The 17,391-nt window shown below is 45.5% G+C and overlaps 1 protein-coding gene across 1 annotated transcript in view; it reads right to left on the bottom strand.

Annotated features, from left to right (window-relative positions):
• STK25 (serine/threonine kinase 25) overlaps nt 1–17,391 on the bottom strand; it is a 316,673-nt gene that overhangs the window by 167,827 nt on the left and 131,455 nt on the right. Inside the window, exon 5 of the mRNA XM_069213631.1 lies at nt 4,371–4,528. Coding sequence (XP_069069732.1) covers nt 4,371–4,528 — 158 coding nt within the window. The remainder of the gene's footprint in view (nt 1–4,370; nt 4,529–17,391) is intronic.

Here is a 17,391-nt window from a genome sequence, read left to right as displayed (position 1 = left end):
ACTACCGCAAGCCACCATCTCATCAAAAGCACCAGAAAGAAAGCAATACAAGAAAGAATCTCCTCACACGCACACAACAGCAAGGAACTCTTCAGCATCATCAAGGAGTTCGCCCAACCCAACAGTGAAGCAACGGACATTGCACCCTCACAAGATCTCTGCAACAAACTCAACACATACTTCCACCACAAAATCAAGACCATCTACAAAAACTTAAACAAGGACAAACTATGTGCAGAATCCCCTCCACTGGAACCAGACACCAAAAAACCAACGATCACCAACTGGACCTCTCCTCACCACCGAAGATCCACTGAGGACAATGAGAACCATACACTCTGGGGCCCCCACTGACCCATGTGCCCACCACATCTTCAACAGAGCCACTGAAACCATCGTCCCCAAGCTCCGCCTCACCATCAACTGCTCATTGGCAGATGCCTCCTTCCTCGAGGACTGGAAAGACGCCAACATCAACCCTCTCTCAAGAAACCCTCGGCAGACCCCACCAACCTCAGGAACTACAGGCCCATCTCCCTGCTCCCTTTTTCCAGTGAAAGTAATTGAGAAAGCCATCAACAGTCAACTCGCCACTTTTATCGAAGATCACAACATCCTCGACACCTCCCAATCTGGCTTCAGAAAAAAACCACAGCCCTCCGAGCTGCAATGGACGACATCAGTTCCTGCGTGACAAGGGAGAGACTGCAGCCCTCATCCTGCTCGACCTCTTAGCGGCCTTCGACGCAAACTCCCACCACACCCTGATACGCAGACTTCACAAGGCAGTCATCAGAGACAAGGCCCTCAACTGGATCAGATCTTTCCTCTCTGGCAGAACTTCACAGGTAAGACTTCCGCCCCCCCACCTCTTCCTCTCAGACCCCACACCTACCACCTGCAGAGCTCCCCAGGGATCCTCCCTCAGCCCCACGCTGTTTAACATCTACATGGTACTGCTAACCACCATTGTCAGAAACTACGGACTCAACATCATCTCCTACGCTGACGACACCAAACTCATCCTCTCCCTATCCAACGAACCCAACACAGCCAGACACAACTTCTGCGAAGGCATGGGAGCAGTTGCCAACTAGATTAAAAGCAGCTGACTATAACTCAATGCAGATAAAACTGAAAAACTCATCATGGGCCTCAACCAGACGTGTGGATCGACTCCTGGTGGCCCCCCCCATCCTCGGACGCCCGCCCACCCCTACGAACTAAGCCCGCTACCTCAGAATCATCCTGGACTACAAACTCAACATGGACCTCCAAATCCACCTGCTTCCACACCCTCCACCTCCACCTCCTACGCAAGACATTCAAATGGATCCCACTCGAACACAGAAAGTCCGTCACACATGCCCTCGTTGCCAGCAGACTGAACTACGGCAACATGCTCTACGCCAGAATCAACAAGAAACTTGCCCGCAATCTACAGAACATCCAGAACGCCACCACCAGACTGGTCCTTGACCTACCTCGACACTGTCACATCTCCCAGCACCTGCGCACACTACACTGGCTCCCCATAGAGAAAATACTCACCTTCAAGATCCTCACCAACGCACACAAAGCCCTCCACGACACCGGACCAGCCTACCTGAACAGGCAACTCAATTTCCACGTGCCCCACAGGACCCTACGCTCAGCCCAGCTCTCTCTCGCCAAAGTACCTCACATCAGAAAAACCAGAACAGGGGGGCGCTCATTTTCCTACCTCGCCACCACAGCCTGGAATGCCCTACTGTCCCACCTCAGACAGGCTACACCCCTCCTCAACTTTACAAAAGAGCTGAAGACATGGCTAGTTGAAGACATGGCTATTTGAAGAACCACCGCATTGATAGATGCTCCACACCACCATTCCCACCCCCCACGCCCCGGTTTCACGTACCTTGAGACCTTCATGGGTGAGTAGTTGCACTTAAACACTGATTGATTGATACCACTGTTTGAAGCCAGGAAGGTGGACGGTAGGATTTTGTTAGTTTCTTAGCCATAGGGATGGCTTCTGTTTTATTTTATGATAACATCCTATCAAATGGGGATCTTTGAGCAAGGAATCTAAATCTACCTTTGAGGTTGAGGCTCAAGGCATGGGCATAGGAGCACCATCCAGTATGGACATTAAATTCACTTACAGATGCTCAAGCAGCTCAATTTGAAATGCTTGATTGACCTGTTCCCAAAAAAGCCAGTAGTTAATTACAAAACGTTTAGACACCAAGAAATTTAACAGAATATCTGCCATAGTGAGTCCCTCAGTATTATACAGAAAGGACAGGGCAGATGCCTTTTTTGGTGTCCAATGACAGCAAGGGGCACCCTTCTTTCTGGTTAAGTCTATAAGATGGAGGACCTTTCTAGTTTTGTTTCCTGTGTTTCTCCCACTGACAAAATATGTTCAATCATTGTGCACAAGAAATTTACTTCCAACTGAGCATCTTCAAGAAAAAAACATTTATTTTGTGACACTTGCCAATTTTGCTTATGTCCAAAGGTCCTGCTTTCCAAATTCATCTACTGAGCAATCAAACAAGTGTGTTAGACTGTCATCCTTCACTGCAGTTGCGGCAGTTACGATAACAGTTTTGCTGTGGTCGCTCACTGCTTCCCAGGATGCACATAATAGCTCATTACCTTTCCTGATAGAATTCCAATATCCTACACTCTGATCTCCATGGATGCTGCCTAACTTGCCTCACCAGAAATCCCAAAGTTCTATATCTTACCTCTCTCATGTCCATTTTCTCTGAAGTATTGTCCCTGCACTTTTGCATTTTTTTTTGTGCTAGTGACTCACCATTTTGTTATCCCAATCACGTTAGGAGGTCCTGCGAAATAGCAACATATTGTTCATCCCTGGCACTTCCAACTGCTGTGTCACTCTGCTGCCTCCTCTTTGTTTAACAGAGGTTCTCACTTTTTGAACTTCACCACCACAAGGGAAGACACCAAAACCAGCTAGGAACGGCCATTGGCCCTATGCAGCAGCTTTCAACCTGACATATCTGACCTCTGGAACAGGTCCAGTTCCCAGTCCCCATCCGACAGAAGACAGCTCATCTGTGCATAGCCTTTACCCATGTGCGAGGATTCCCTCAGCTCAAACAACCCAGCTGCACAAATTCTTTAGCCACATTGGAAGCAGCACCTCGAATATTGCAAAGTCTGTGCCCAGGACTTGCATCCATCCCCGTCCTGCTAAAATAAACTCCTCGCAGCCATCAGCCGAGGTCAGCCCCCATAAGCACATAAATCAATGCGCTAGGGCCTCCGGCTCTGTTCAGCAAGGATTATGCCACCATGTGGACATAACCAGCAAAACATGACCGCCCATGTGCAGAAGGAGTTGTATTGCATCGTTGACATAATCAACAGTACAGAGCCTTTGGCCCTGGCAAATGGGACTGGCATTTGACAAGGCCACACACCTAGCCTGTCTGAACTTGTATCTCAATGCACAAGCTTTCAAACACACATTTTCCTTCATTAAAATTGGCAAAAACCTATATCAGAAGCACCAACACCACTGTTCTGAACAAACCCATTTCCAAACTTGCAGTGAATGGTATGATCAACAAACAAAGAATGCCAGAGGCAAAAGATCTACAAGATCGTTCCCCTGGTACAGAGCTGAAGCAACATACATGAAAACAGATATATTCCACAGTCACATACTGTTCATTATTTTGCTATGATTTTAAAGATATTAACTTCTAGGACACCACATCAGCGGATGAAAGGGTTGGGGTAGGAGAGTAGGACTGTCGCTAGAGGAGTTTTGTGATATAGGTATTGGACCACTCTGTACTATGGGGAATGAGTTTACATCCATGAGGAATTACATGTGGGATGGGGTGTGGGGCTGTTCTGGGGGAACAATTGATTTACATTCAAGAAATCAATAAACCTTTTTTTTAAATACTGACTCTGCAGCAATATTGCTCCAAGAAGTAACTACCTATTTTCATGAATCTATAGTCCAAGTAAAGCAACTATGCCAGTATAATTAAACTGACAAAATTATAGCCTTAAGTCTGCTCCTCAGGCATAAACTACGATTTAGAGGCAAGTTCAGTCCATGCTAATTTAATCATAATTCCATATTAAATGGATGACCTCTTGGGTTAGAGAGGAGTTCTTCCTTCTTGTACGTTCAATCACTGTGCCCTTTTGATCACTGTCACTTTCTAAATTAATATTGTCTCTAGGTGGATGAGTGGAATTGAGGGCCTAGTCTTGTTGAATCCTTCTACCATATCTTTGGCAAAGTGGTAATTTACGGGGAAAACTGTTTGCCAATTATCCAGTGACAAGTACTCTACCTTTTTATGTTTTACTCACCCCAGCCCCTTGCTTACCTTAAAGTCATAAGCAGACTGTTTGATAACTTCTGGAGCCATCCAGAATGGTGTACCGACAAAAGTGTTTCTCTTGATCTGGGTATCAGTCAACTGTCCTGCCACCCCAAAATCTGCCAGCTTCACATCCCCTTGTTCCGAAAGCAGCACGTTAGCAGCTAAAATCAAACATTATTAACTTTAACATTTCCTTTTTTTCAGTTTATACAACATTTTCACTTCACCAGAATGCATATCAATATCAATAAGGCAAAACGTGCAAAAATAGCACTCCTAATTATTAGATAAAGGAAGGCTTTTTCTAATGGTTACATTTGAAATCAGAGTAAGTGTGACTGTCACAAAATTATTTGTACACTTTCTTGCCTTGTATTGCTTCAATGTGCAACTTTACCCAGTGACCTCTGGTGAACATTTAATATTGTTGTAAGCAGGATACAGGTGGAACTTTCTGATCAGCAACTGCAAGCTCAATGTAATTAAAGCACACTGTGTGCCCTTGTACTTCACTGAAATTAGCAACATGCTCTGTAGTCTTGGTGGTCCTTGCTGACAGGAGACATTGTACTCTTGTGCTCTTATCGGAAGATAATCTCCTCTGACTGGAGTAAACAGTTGCGGGTAATTGCCTATTTATAGAGAAGTAAATAAATGAAGTATTATTGCTACTGTGCAGTTCACAAGTAAGTTTTTGCTGTGCCTTATGTAACGCAAATTAAGATTCCCTAGGGCCTCAGACAGAAATACACTGAGGCCTCCACTCAGAAGGCTCTTTAAAACCTAGTTTTATACACACCAGGAAGACACCCATACACCAAGACTGTGTCCATTTATAAACTTTGAAAGTCATGAGGAAGACCTTCACATTTAATTGGTAGACCCACAAAAGGTTGAAACGCATCAGCGTAATTCATTGCAGTTGAGGGCACACCCGCACACAAAGGATAATAGAAGCCAGTAGATTGAAATTATGACAACTGAAGCTACTTCAAAAACAACAACCAAGGGTGGAACGTTGTGCCCCAACCCTATAGGGTCGCTCTTGGACATATGACAAACATAAGGAGGATAAGCGTATCTCCTATGTAAAGGAAACTCATGTTGGACACTTATCCTTGTTAAATGATGGCTGTAGCTATATTAATGTTAGATGAGTTCTTTCTTTTGAACATATTAGGTTTTCATGTATAGGCATCACAAGAAATGTTGTTGTGTATGTGCTATATGCCTAATGAAAAAGTCTAAGTAATGTCCTGTATTTATAACTGTGCATAATGTCTATGACGCCACTATGCTAATTTAGTTGTTCAAATAAATGTTTCCATTACAGTTTTAGGCTCGTTCACAGGTGTGTGATAATGTCAAAATAACATTTTGAAGATTATAAAATTGCATGTTTGATGTGTAGGCTCGGAGTAATTAAGCAACCAATACAAGTTTCTAACAATGTATGATGTAGATGGTCTTCTTAGTTTGTGCAATGTGTGGATCCCTACCCATATTTCCTTAATAGGATCACTCCCCATTGTGTGATATTACTTTAAAAACTAGGGGTGGGCAATACAGCCCGCTTCTCAATCATGAGAGCCATGTTAACTCCAAAAATCTTTTTTCTTACACCAGGAGAATCCACTTACTAAAGCATGTTAATACTCTGGGTAAAATGCTGGTAGAAAGGAAGTTAGGAATAACAAGGGGGAATAGGGAAAGGAGAGGCAAATTCCACTGTAATTCCTCATTTCAAAGGGGACCATCAGGGTCTTTTAATACCCAGATAAAGTCCAGTAGCCCAGGTAATCAATATGCACAGTAGAAGAGAAATACTGGCCACATTACTGGGGGCATGTGTTATGAAGCTATATCTTAATAGTCTCTCCAATACTCTGCTGCTCATTGGGGATGTATGCAGTCTTTCCCGCAGCAGAGGGCATATAGGTTTTTTGTAAACATGTTAACAAACACAGACGTTTCACAGTTTGCCATGTATGTATGGTTTCCAAGGACTGCGTGCATGTCATTCTGAAAAGTCCAAACATGCACTGAAATAAATGCCTCTATCTTCTAATATGCTTAATAGAGTAAGGAATGATCCTCACATCAGAACCAAGATTTTGGAGGAAATCAGAGCTGTAAACCAGTACAGCTAAACTAGAAGATAGAGAAGTATAAATGGGCCCCTAATGCACAGAGTTAACACAGCAGAGCAGCTCATCAGCAACCAAACTGTAACCAAATACAAACTGTTAAACTCTTTACATCAATCAATTCTGTCCTCAAAAGTTTCCTATCTGGCCTAACTAAGAAACCGTTAATTTGTGATAGTAAAGACACAATCTCTAGGACTACTGTTGCTAGAGAAAAACATCTTCGGTATTTAAAACCAAAACTACCCTTTGGACCCGAGGAAAGGTCACGTATCCAAAAAAGTCACCTTGTCATCTAAGCATTAATCTGTTTATTAGAGCTGGAAGTATAAAACGGAGTTGAAAGAAATTAAGGTGGATGCAGACTCGAGGGCAGGAGGACTTTCCAGTTTTGAATCTCCAATATGTATACATTCATATGGAATGTGCATAGAGGATCCCACAGCACATCTACATCTAGTGCATGTAACACTTATCACCATATGCATAGTTTCTGGTGTTAAAGGTGTATTGGTTATACATTTAAAAGCCATAATTCAACTTATTTCAAACCTTCTGTGAGAAGTTAACCAGTATACTCATTGAAGAGTAGCACAAGCTTAACATCTTGAAGAGCACCAGTTACTAGATGCTAACCAGATGAGTTTTAGATCTCGCTTAGGCACAAAGATTGCTCCTGCAGCTGTATTAAAGGATGCCAGACAAAATTACAATGATGGCAGTTGCACCTGCCTCATCCTGCTTTCGCAGTTGTCTCATCTAGTTACTTTCAACTGAGCATCTTGAAGACAAAGCCTTTTTTTTTGGGATACTTGAAATCTTGTATTATTAATGCTACCGTGATTATAGATTGAACTATGCCGATACCTCCTGAGGCGGCCTTCCTGAGTCCGCTATTACAAGCTTCTAAGCAGTTAGAATGTGGCAGTATGAACTGGTATGAAGTTTGTTGTCTTTTATTGTTTTCTGTATTTGAAACACACTCCTTTGCAGGTGCAAAATAGAGGATCATGCTATGTTTAAAAAGGCTCTGAAAATTAATCTACTTGATTATCTTAATATATTTTCTGATGTTAGTCAGTTTTGCACCAAGAGGTCTTGATGCATTTGTTGTGTTTTTAAGTAAAAACTCAAATTATATCTTGCCTGTACAGGTTTTCAATATATTTAGGGATGCCCTCTTGCACTAAAAACAAGGCTGTAGCAATTTCAGAAGAAATCCAGCAGAAGTGATGGATTGCAGTGGTGGAGCAATGTAACCTGGTGGATAGCTCAGCTATGTGAAGCCTGGACATATACTTTAGGTCGAACCAGAGGCATACCTCTTCCCTCTACAGCAAACATCCATACGGCCAGTTCCTCACAGTTTAAGAGACAAATGCTGAAACTGCTTTAGCGTATGCCTTGTGTGTTTTTTTTCCTGGATCATGTCTATGCCAAGGGAGTACACCAGCAATTCCCTTGTGTAGGGATTGCATCCCTGTGTACTGCCTCCTCAAACATTGAGAAACTTTAGTCTACTGTCAAACTACAGCAATGTCTGTGAAAACAGCATAACTAATGTTGTTTGTAATAGATTGCCATTACAAAAGCATTGAGTAATGAAAACATTAATATGTGCACTATTTGTTACAATGACAAACTGGTAGCTTCGTTACTCAGATTATTGTATCTATTTTTCCCAATGAATAACATAGTTCTGATATTCTCAAAGCCTGCCTTATTAAGGTGGCGACTTCGATGAACAGTAACTCCCTCAAGTTAAATGGGAATAAGTCTGAGATCTTACTGTTTTGGTAATCCACTTTATCTTTGTGGCCCTCAATATAGACCTGGATGATTTGGTCACTGTGCCTACCCCTGCTTGGGCAGTTAAGAGCCTGTGATTTTGGTTGGATGACAAGTTCACAATGGACAATCAAATCCCTAAGGTAGCTTCTACCTGTTTCGGCATCCTGAGGTGACTAAGGAAAATTCTTCCTGTATCAGTCCAAAGGACAGTAATGCAGGTACCAATTGAGGCTCCATTATGGTAACGTGCTTTACCTGGGGGCAAAGTCTACACTTCTACTACTACAAGTTGTTCACAATGCGGCTGCTCGGTTATTTCACCTTTCTAAGCACTCTCCAGCCTCTAATCTTCTTGAAGACCTTCACTGGCTCCCGATCAGCAAGAGAGTCCAATTTAAGGCTCTATGTTATGTGTTTAAAGCTGTGTTGAATTCTGGTTCATGTTATCTCAGATCACTGGTGGCACCCTACTGCCCTAGTTGACCTCTCTGCTTTAGTAACCTGAACATTGCAATTGTCCCCAGGTTTTGTAAGGTGAGACAAGGTGGTTGTTCCTTCTCCTATTTAGACCCAAACTGGAATTCTTTGTCTACCTCGATCGGATCTTGTAAATCTCTTGATAAGTTCAAGAAACTCTTAAATGAATTTTGGAGAACAAGTTTGGATTTTTATAATTCAAATGTATGTGTTCTGAGCTTAAAAGAATATTCTTTGCATGGTAGAACACCACTTGTTGCAAAGATATTTCAACTACCTCTTTTGCCAGTTCTTTAGGTCTGGTGGCTTCATGGATGTAGCTCAAGGGGGAGCATGGCCAGCCACTGGCAATGAGGGCTGCAGACTAAGTGAGCTCCAGTACAGACTGTTATCATCCATTAATCCGTTAATTCTCCTGCCGTAACTACTCACCAGGAACCACACAAATACTCCTGACCGGCGCAGGTGTGCCATCGCTGGAATTGCAGTGAACAGCCCAACTGCCAGGGGAGCTTCCACTGCCCCGGCCAAGATGGCGGTCACAGCAGAATAAAGCAGGAATAAAGCAGCGGGTAGTGGCCAGCAGACAAAGTGTTGCTGCGGTAGGGGTGCAACTCCCCTGCCTTCTGACCGGTGATCGTGCTTGGAGACGCCAGGACGGGAGTGGAGTGCGAGGAGCGAAGTTACAAGCTGGAGGCCTGACTGGGCGGTGACTGGGATGGAGTGGTGGAGGAGGGGCCCCAGGGCCTCCGGAATATTTGGTGACAAAGCACCAGGTGGGAGGGCCGGGGAAGAGAGTGGAGGCCTGGGCCAGATCGTCTGTGTGTGGGGGCAGTGAGTACGTTTGAGGCTTTCTCAAAATCTACTCCCCCCTCATTGATTTGAGCAGTATCGCGTTCTACTGCCCCCCCCGCAAATCCCCCAACCGCCATCGCTGATTGCCAGGCACACAAGCTGTAGAGTGTGAGTCGTGGCAGACGCCCCCAGACGGGTCCCTATGAAGGGAGGCCCAGCTCAGACATAGGGGAGAGGCGGGGCTCCCCCTTAATCTTTTCCAATATATCCCCAGGAGAATGGGTGTTTGGCCTCCACTAAGGGCACCGGCGAATATGAGGGAAGTCGTGGAACAGAAGGACTGGTGCGGTGCCTGCGGCGACTGGGACATCCAGTCAATAGGAACTGGTTCAAGGGGCCCAAGGGGTGGGGCTTCGGAAGTCAACCCAGTACAGAATGGTGAACCTTATTTAAGCTCCATTATGGCAGCCATTCAGAATATCCGAGGCTCAATTTCACATGTTGAACATAAACTGGACGCCTGAGGTCAATCTGTTGAGAACTGATTTTGGGAAAATCTCTTAGAAAGTAATGGTGGCGGAGACTCATATTGAAGAGCTTCTTTCGACCACAAAGGAGGACCATGTTCAGTCCTTTACAAAGCAAAGTTTGGCAATGGCGGCTAGACTGGAGGATCAGGAGGTTAGTGTCAGACTAAATAATATTCATATAGTTGGTGTGCCGGAGGGCATGGAAGGCCCCAGTGTGGACCTCTTTGTTGAGGATCTTGTCCTTAGCAGACTACAACCAAAGAGGTTGTTGAGCATCTTCACAGTCGACAGGGTGCACAGGATGCTGGGCCTGCCCCCTAGGGCCGAAGCCCCTTTTGCATACAATCATTGCTAAGATCCTGAATTATAGAGACAGGGACATCATACTGCACGCGGCTAGGTCCCTTGGGGACTTGCTGGTGGACAATGCCTTCATCCACCTTTTCCCTGATCTCACCCTCCAGGTACAGCATCAAAGGAAAAGCTTTGAGGCAGTTAAAAAGGCAATGAGAGCCAAGGGGGTGAAATACATGATGCTCTTTCCAGCAGGGTTGCAGATAGTGGCAGATGGGAAAACGTGGCACTTTGTATTGCCAGAGGAGGCATAGGTCCGGCTTGAGGGTTGGAGGGTAGCGGGCAGGAGACACAATGGAGAGAAGAGGCCATCCGGGCCTGCTGAAATGGTGGATGTGGGCCCCACTACCCTCCTGGGGGAAGCACCACTGGGTCCGTGAGGGGGATCCTGGGGGGCCCTCTGACTTTGCTGCAGATGTCGTGTTGACATGGACATGCCTCCAGAATGGGATACAGATTAGGCCAGTGGGCCTGGGACACAGGGTCCTGTGATTAAAGGTGAGATCCCCTCATTTCGGGGGGGGGGGGGGGACGGGACACCTAAATATTATACATCTCAATATCCGTTTTGTATTGAGCAGGCGACTGCTCACCCTCAATACATAATGACTGGTTTGGGACGGCAGGTGCTATGCAAGTTGGAGGGGGGGGGGCTAAACTCACTCAGCAAGGTAGCAGAGTGGGGGGAGTTTGTGGAAACTGTTTTCTTACTTTTTGTTTAGTGTTATTATGTCTTCTGTTTGCATATTCTTGAGGTTGGAAGGGAACTGCATGGCATTGAGATTCAGCACATTATGCCACACTGGAGTGGGAGGGGACATACTTAAAGTAGATATCCTATTACAGACCTGGACCAAGACGAATGGCTTACAACATGAACACAAAGCTAACTATTTGGTCGTGGAACATGAACGGTCTGGGTAGCTCAGTGAAACGGACATTAGTCCTGCAATATTTGAAGCGCCACGCCCCAGACATTATATTCATGCCAGAGATCCAGCTCAAAGGAAATTATTATAAGGCCCTAGATAAGTTTGGTTATATACTGAGAGAACATGATGGCTACACTACAGATTCAAGGGGAGTGGGAATCCTTATTAGAAAATCTGTGGCTTTACTCTGCATCAGGTTTGGCAGGATGTAGTAGGGTGCTATGTGGTATTGCCCGGCACATGGGAGGGCACAACACTGAACCTTTCTTCTTTGTATGTCCCATCATGACTCCATGGTGCTACTTTTTCCGGAGGTGGGGGATCTACTGGTGGGTCTCCCTCTAGGCACTATTAGGGGGGGCGACATGAATTCAATCATGGATGTGGTGCTAGATAGGTCCGTTACCCCACTTTGCGAGAGCCTTCCGTCTAATGGTCTTCTGGCGAGAATGCAACCATCAACTGCGTCAACTACACACACTATTCAGCTGCCTGCACATGGGAATTTCTCTTGCATAGATTATATTTTCAACCAGTGCACCCAGGCCTCGTGGTTTGGGCTGGTGTTCATCTTGCTAGGGGAATCTCTAATCATTCCCAGGTTGAAGTCCAGCTACGGAGTCCTTCCCAGGACTTCATGCTACCTCCTCGATTGGATACTCGGAGTTCGAGAGCCAGGGATGTCCAGGACAGACTTAGGGAAGGAGGAGAACTTTATTTTAAAGAAAACCTGTTGGGTTACCTCTTTGGGCGTTGTATGGGAGGCCTTTAAGTCAGTTATAACCAGCAGGCACAGGACTTATTAGGAGCATGAGGGAAAGAAACTCATTTAGAACGTACTGGTATAGAAAGGGATATAGCCCGCCTGGAGGCCCGGGATTCTGGGACACCAGCGAACCACCATAGATTGCAGTTGCGCCAGCAGGAGTATAGAGAGCTGGCAGAGAATCAGGTGTGCAAACACACCATCGCGACGCAGTGTAGGCTATAAGATGTGGGCCAGAAGGCTAGCAAATTACTGGCCTGGCTGGAAAAGAAGGACACAGAGTGTTCTTGGGTGCTCAGTGTTCACTCTGAGGAGGAGGCATTGCAGATGAACAAGTGCAGCTATTGCCAAAATGTTTGCAAAATATTATGAGGGCCTATATGCAATCCACACAAGAATGTCGATGGAGGACTGTGCCGACTTTCTAAAAGATATTTCTTTACGGCAGATCATTGAGGAAGAAAGGAACATTCTAGAGGCAGACCTAACAGAAAAGGAATTGCTGGGGGCCCTAGAAGGCATACAATCAGGTAAAGCTCCAGGCCCTAACAGACTCCCGATTGAAATGTATAAGAGGTTAGCCAGTGTAATAGTTACACCAATGTTGGCCATGTTGAGTGAATCCTACGAAGTAGGCAGCTTGTCGGAAGATCAGAGAACTGCAACAATAGTACTGCTGCATAAGGAGGGTAAGCCACAGATGGAGTGTAGCTCCTACAGACCAATCTCCTTATTGAATACAGAGGTCAAAATATTGGCCAGGGCCCTGGCGTCCAGACTCCGAGGGCTGATTACCTCACTTATCCATCCCGATCAGTCAGGCTTTATGCCCAACAGAAGCACTAGGCTTAACCTTTGTCGCCTTTACGGTGAGCTCCATAGGACGGCGGACTCATCGGCAGAACAGGCAGTCAAAATGGCATTAGATGTCAGGATGGCCTTCGATTCCCTTGAGTCAACTATTTGTTTGCCACTCTGGAGCGGCTGGGGTTTGGGCCCCATTTCTGCACCTGGGTAAGGGTTCCTGTACAACTTTCCCATAGCCAGGGTACAGGTGAACAGTGTAATATCTTGAGACTTCGAGCTGCGGAGGGGGACCAGACAGGGCTGCCCCCTGTCCCCTATGCGCTTTGCCTTGGAACTGGAGCCACTTGCGGCTTGGGTCCACACGGGCCCACTAGTGCGGGGTATTTGGGCCCCAAACAGTTGGGAGTAGCACATATTCCTATAGGCTGATAATGTACTTTTATATGTGAGACAGCCCTCTTTAACAATTGGCAGGCTTACGCAGATTTTTGGAATTTTCAGGGATCATTTTGGATACACCATCTACTGGCCCACATCTGTTGTTTATCCTCTTTTGGGGGAGAGTCGCAGATTTCCCCAGGATTGTGTGGCACCGGTGTCCACGAAGGGCTTCAAATTTTTGGGAATATATATCACGCAGGACCCTGGGGAACTGCAGTGCAAAAATATATCCCCCTCCGCCCCCCAGGTGGACAGGCTTTGGGAAAATGTTACTTACTGGCAGGGGCACCCTTTAACCTTAATGGGGAGAGCTGCGCTGTACAAATTGATCAGCCTGCCCATGCCCCTGTATATTCTGCAGAATACACCCCACAGGATCTCTAGAGAGGTCTTTCAGAACATTGACAAAGAGTTCCGCTGGCTGCTTTGGAGTGGGGATGCGCCCAGGATTGCTCTGGCTAAGTTACAAAACAGTCTCTATGATGGGGGGCTTAGCGATCGCAAACAATAGAAAGTATTACTCGGCTGCACACCTTTTGGTAATTAATGACTGGATCTTCACGGATCAACAAGATCCAGCCTACTGAGTGGACAGGAGTACAATGGACAGAGAAGGCCCTGGGGCCTTACTGTGCGATGCACGACAAGAGAGACTCCTCCTGCAAAACACTTTGGTAGTGGGCTGGGTGTGGAAGGAGGCAAATTAGTTTCTCGGCTGATGCGGGAGGTTAACTACACTTACCACACTTCGGCATAGTGACTTGTCGGGAATGAGGGGCCGGAATGGGTTCAAACAGTGGGAGCCGATAGGTATTGAGCACCTGGGCGACATATGGAGGGGATCTGCCATTATTACCTTCAAGGAGCTCTGTAGGGACTTTGGCCTCAGGGAGACCGAACATTTTTTATATCTTCGGCTGGGCCACGCACTCCGGAGACATATAGCTGAAGGTGAGCAGTTGCCTGAATTTTCCATGTTGGAGGAAAGAGTGCTCACAAAGTCCAGTCCGGAAAAGGGGATCTCAGTGGTCTATAGGAAATTGGTCCACAATGCACCTGACCTACTGGGGGATCCGAGGGAGGCATGGTCTGCAGATCTGGGGGCTCTAGAAGATGAGGAATGGGAGGAGGCATTAAAGGAGCCCTGGGAGATTGCAATAAGGGCGTGCAACTTCAAATACTCCACAGATCATACTATGCTGGGACCCTTCTACATAAAGTAGGGAGATCAGAATTGCCACTGTGACTGAGGGGATTTCTGAAGAGGGCACATTCTTTCATAGGGTATGGGGGTGTCCCCTAATACAGGGATACTGGTCCAAACTAATTCAAGTGATGTCCCGGGTCTTGGCATTAGAGATCCCCCTGGAGGCTACAATATTAATGTTGGGGATTCAGAAGGATGTCCCTTGGCCAAGGTATCAGGGGATCTGGTTGAAACCAGCCTTAGGAATTGCAAAGCATAATATACTGAATGCCTGGGGCAAGCAGGGGGTTCCTGGACTGACGGACTGAGAAAGGGATTTAGATTGTTGCCAGAGGGCAGAGTGGGTGATTTATAAAGGGAGGAGTTGTACTAGGAAGTGGAAGAAGATCTGGGGAGTACAGATGGCCTACAGAGGCTCTGTTGGACACAAAGGTTGCAGGGCACGGGATGGGAAGAAGGACAGGCTTCTCGGGTCAATATGTATAGTGTCTTGGCCATACAAGCACCACTGCGAACGACTGGCAGGAGGATGTGTTCCCTGTTTATGTTACTGTGTGGTGAAGTGTACAGTATGCAACTAATTGTGCAACCATGGTTTTGTTTAATAAAAATAAAAAATAATTTGGAATGGATGTAGCTCAATCATCTCATATGGGAACTGCTCAATGTGGGGTGCTAACAACAACTATTTTATTTTGATTTAGGATAATGCAGATTCCTGGCAGAGTAATAAACAGTCAGTAATATTTCCAAATGATTGACATTCGCTTATTCAATCGCAGGAACATTGGAAAATGCATTAGGAATCAAACCTATGACTTGCCATTCACACATCCTGAAATAAAGTGTGTTAACTCAATTAAATCAATACTCTGAGATCTGTACATATGTATGGCCGCATATGTTGCAACATCCCATTGAGCAGACCAAAAACTTACCTTTGGTCCAGACAGACAGGAGTGTCTTTCTGACACTTTACAAGCTCACTGGCATTTCACAGAAGGAAATTTAGGAGAATTGGCAAGAAGGGTCGTAGTCTTGAAATAACTTAATGAAAACTGTTCCTAAAGTGCTTTGTACAGCACTCTGTAGAAGTTGCTTTGCAGGTGTCACATTACTCATTCTTGGGCCTATGAATCCAGAGACTGGACCTGACAGATACAAAGGAGAGGAAGGTCCTGGTTGTGGGAGGTCAGGGCCTGCACCCATGCAGACATCAGTCAGGTAAACCAGGGTGTAGATGGTGATGGGGTGGTGGAGCCATGCACAGTAAAGTGGTGGCCGTAGGAAATATATACCCCACCCTGCAGATCCTCATGGGGTACTTATTGTAACGGGTGCTGAACCAGAGTTTCAAGGAAGGTTTCTACCTTCAATGTTTCCAATTCCTTCCGCGCCCCTTAATGCAAGTATATAGGGACTTTCAACTATTCCCTTTTTTGTGAATCTCCCAGTCAGTTGTTCCTAAACTTTGTTGGGCACAATATATAGCTTCTCAAATCCCAAGGAAGACTAAAAGACTCCTGATGAGGACTGATGAGTACAGCAGTAGCATGGAGCTGTAGTTGGATAGAGGTGCTTCGGAAACGCTGCCTGTGAGGACACAGGAATAGGACAGGGCTTCAGGTCAGAACACAGGTGCATTAGCAGAGCAGTTTGTGAGTTCTGGGATATGCAGGAGGGAGTAACAGGAGGCTTCTGGTACATTCACAGAGCCCACATTAGGACTTTATTAATGTAATAGCAGGGGCAAGAGCTTAAATGATACATCTGAGTGCGCTGACTGATTTATTTGTGAAGACCTTCGTTCTGGAACAGCAGAAGAAAGAAGCTGCAGAGCATGGCTGACTGCAGTGCCAGAGCGGTTTGTGAGAGCCACTGCAGTGGAAAAGCAGGTGCATGGATCAGCATCTTGTGACTGAGGCGGGTTGACAGAGCTGCATACAAAGGTTCATGAACTGGAATGCTAGGTGAGGTTCACGGTGGATTGGCAGACTTGATTGTGAAACCTACTTTTGTGGAGTAGCAAAAGAGTAGGGTTCATGTTAGGAGTAGGAATATGGTATAGTGCCAGAACTGTTTGTGGGAGGTTCATGTTCTGGAGTAGCTGCTGAACCACATGTCAGCATTAAAATGATACACTCCCCGTCTGCCATTAGTGTGGCCATCTTCTCACCTGCCCAGCTCCAGGATACCCTTCCGAGTAACAGTGTGCTATTACAAATACAAATTACATAATAATCTTCTTTTTAAAGATCTTTGACAATAGCTTATAAGCATTTTTAATCCACTAAAATATATGTTAATTGTAATCGTATCGGGTTTGTATGTTCAAAATGCACAATTTTTAACTATTTGTTTGTAAAAAGTGTAGCTCTGCCGCATTGTTTGAAGTATCAGCTCTACCTCTATTGTTTGACCTGTTAGACCTGCCCATCAACTCTGAAGTTCAGGACTGGTTGCGAACCTGGATACATAAATATATATCCAGTGCTGCACCACTAACAATCATCAACAACACGCATTCTACAATGGTGGTTTGGTTGGTGATGTCAACTGGAGTTTTTAGATGTACTGTGACATCATTCAATGGATGGGGCCTTTAAATCGAGGAATAAGTCCAACAAAATCAGATGTGACTACAAGCTCAGCCCTGGTAACTCGGACTACCTGCCTGCCAACAAATTCCTATTACCTTGCCATTCTTTGATAGAACCCTGACAGGCAAAACACCATACCAAACTATGGAAGGATCAGTTCTGAAAGGGGGTGGCTAT

Source organism: Pleurodeles waltl, chromosome 11 (assembly GCF_031143425.1).
Source record: "Pleurodeles waltl isolate 20211129_DDA chromosome 11, aPleWal1.hap1.20221129, whole genome shotgun sequence".
Lineage (NCBI taxonomy): Eukaryota > Metazoa > Chordata > Amphibia > Caudata > Salamandridae > Pleurodeles > Pleurodeles waltl.
Note: the sequence above shows the minus strand (reverse complement) of the source record. Positions and strands in the feature narration are given on the sequence as shown.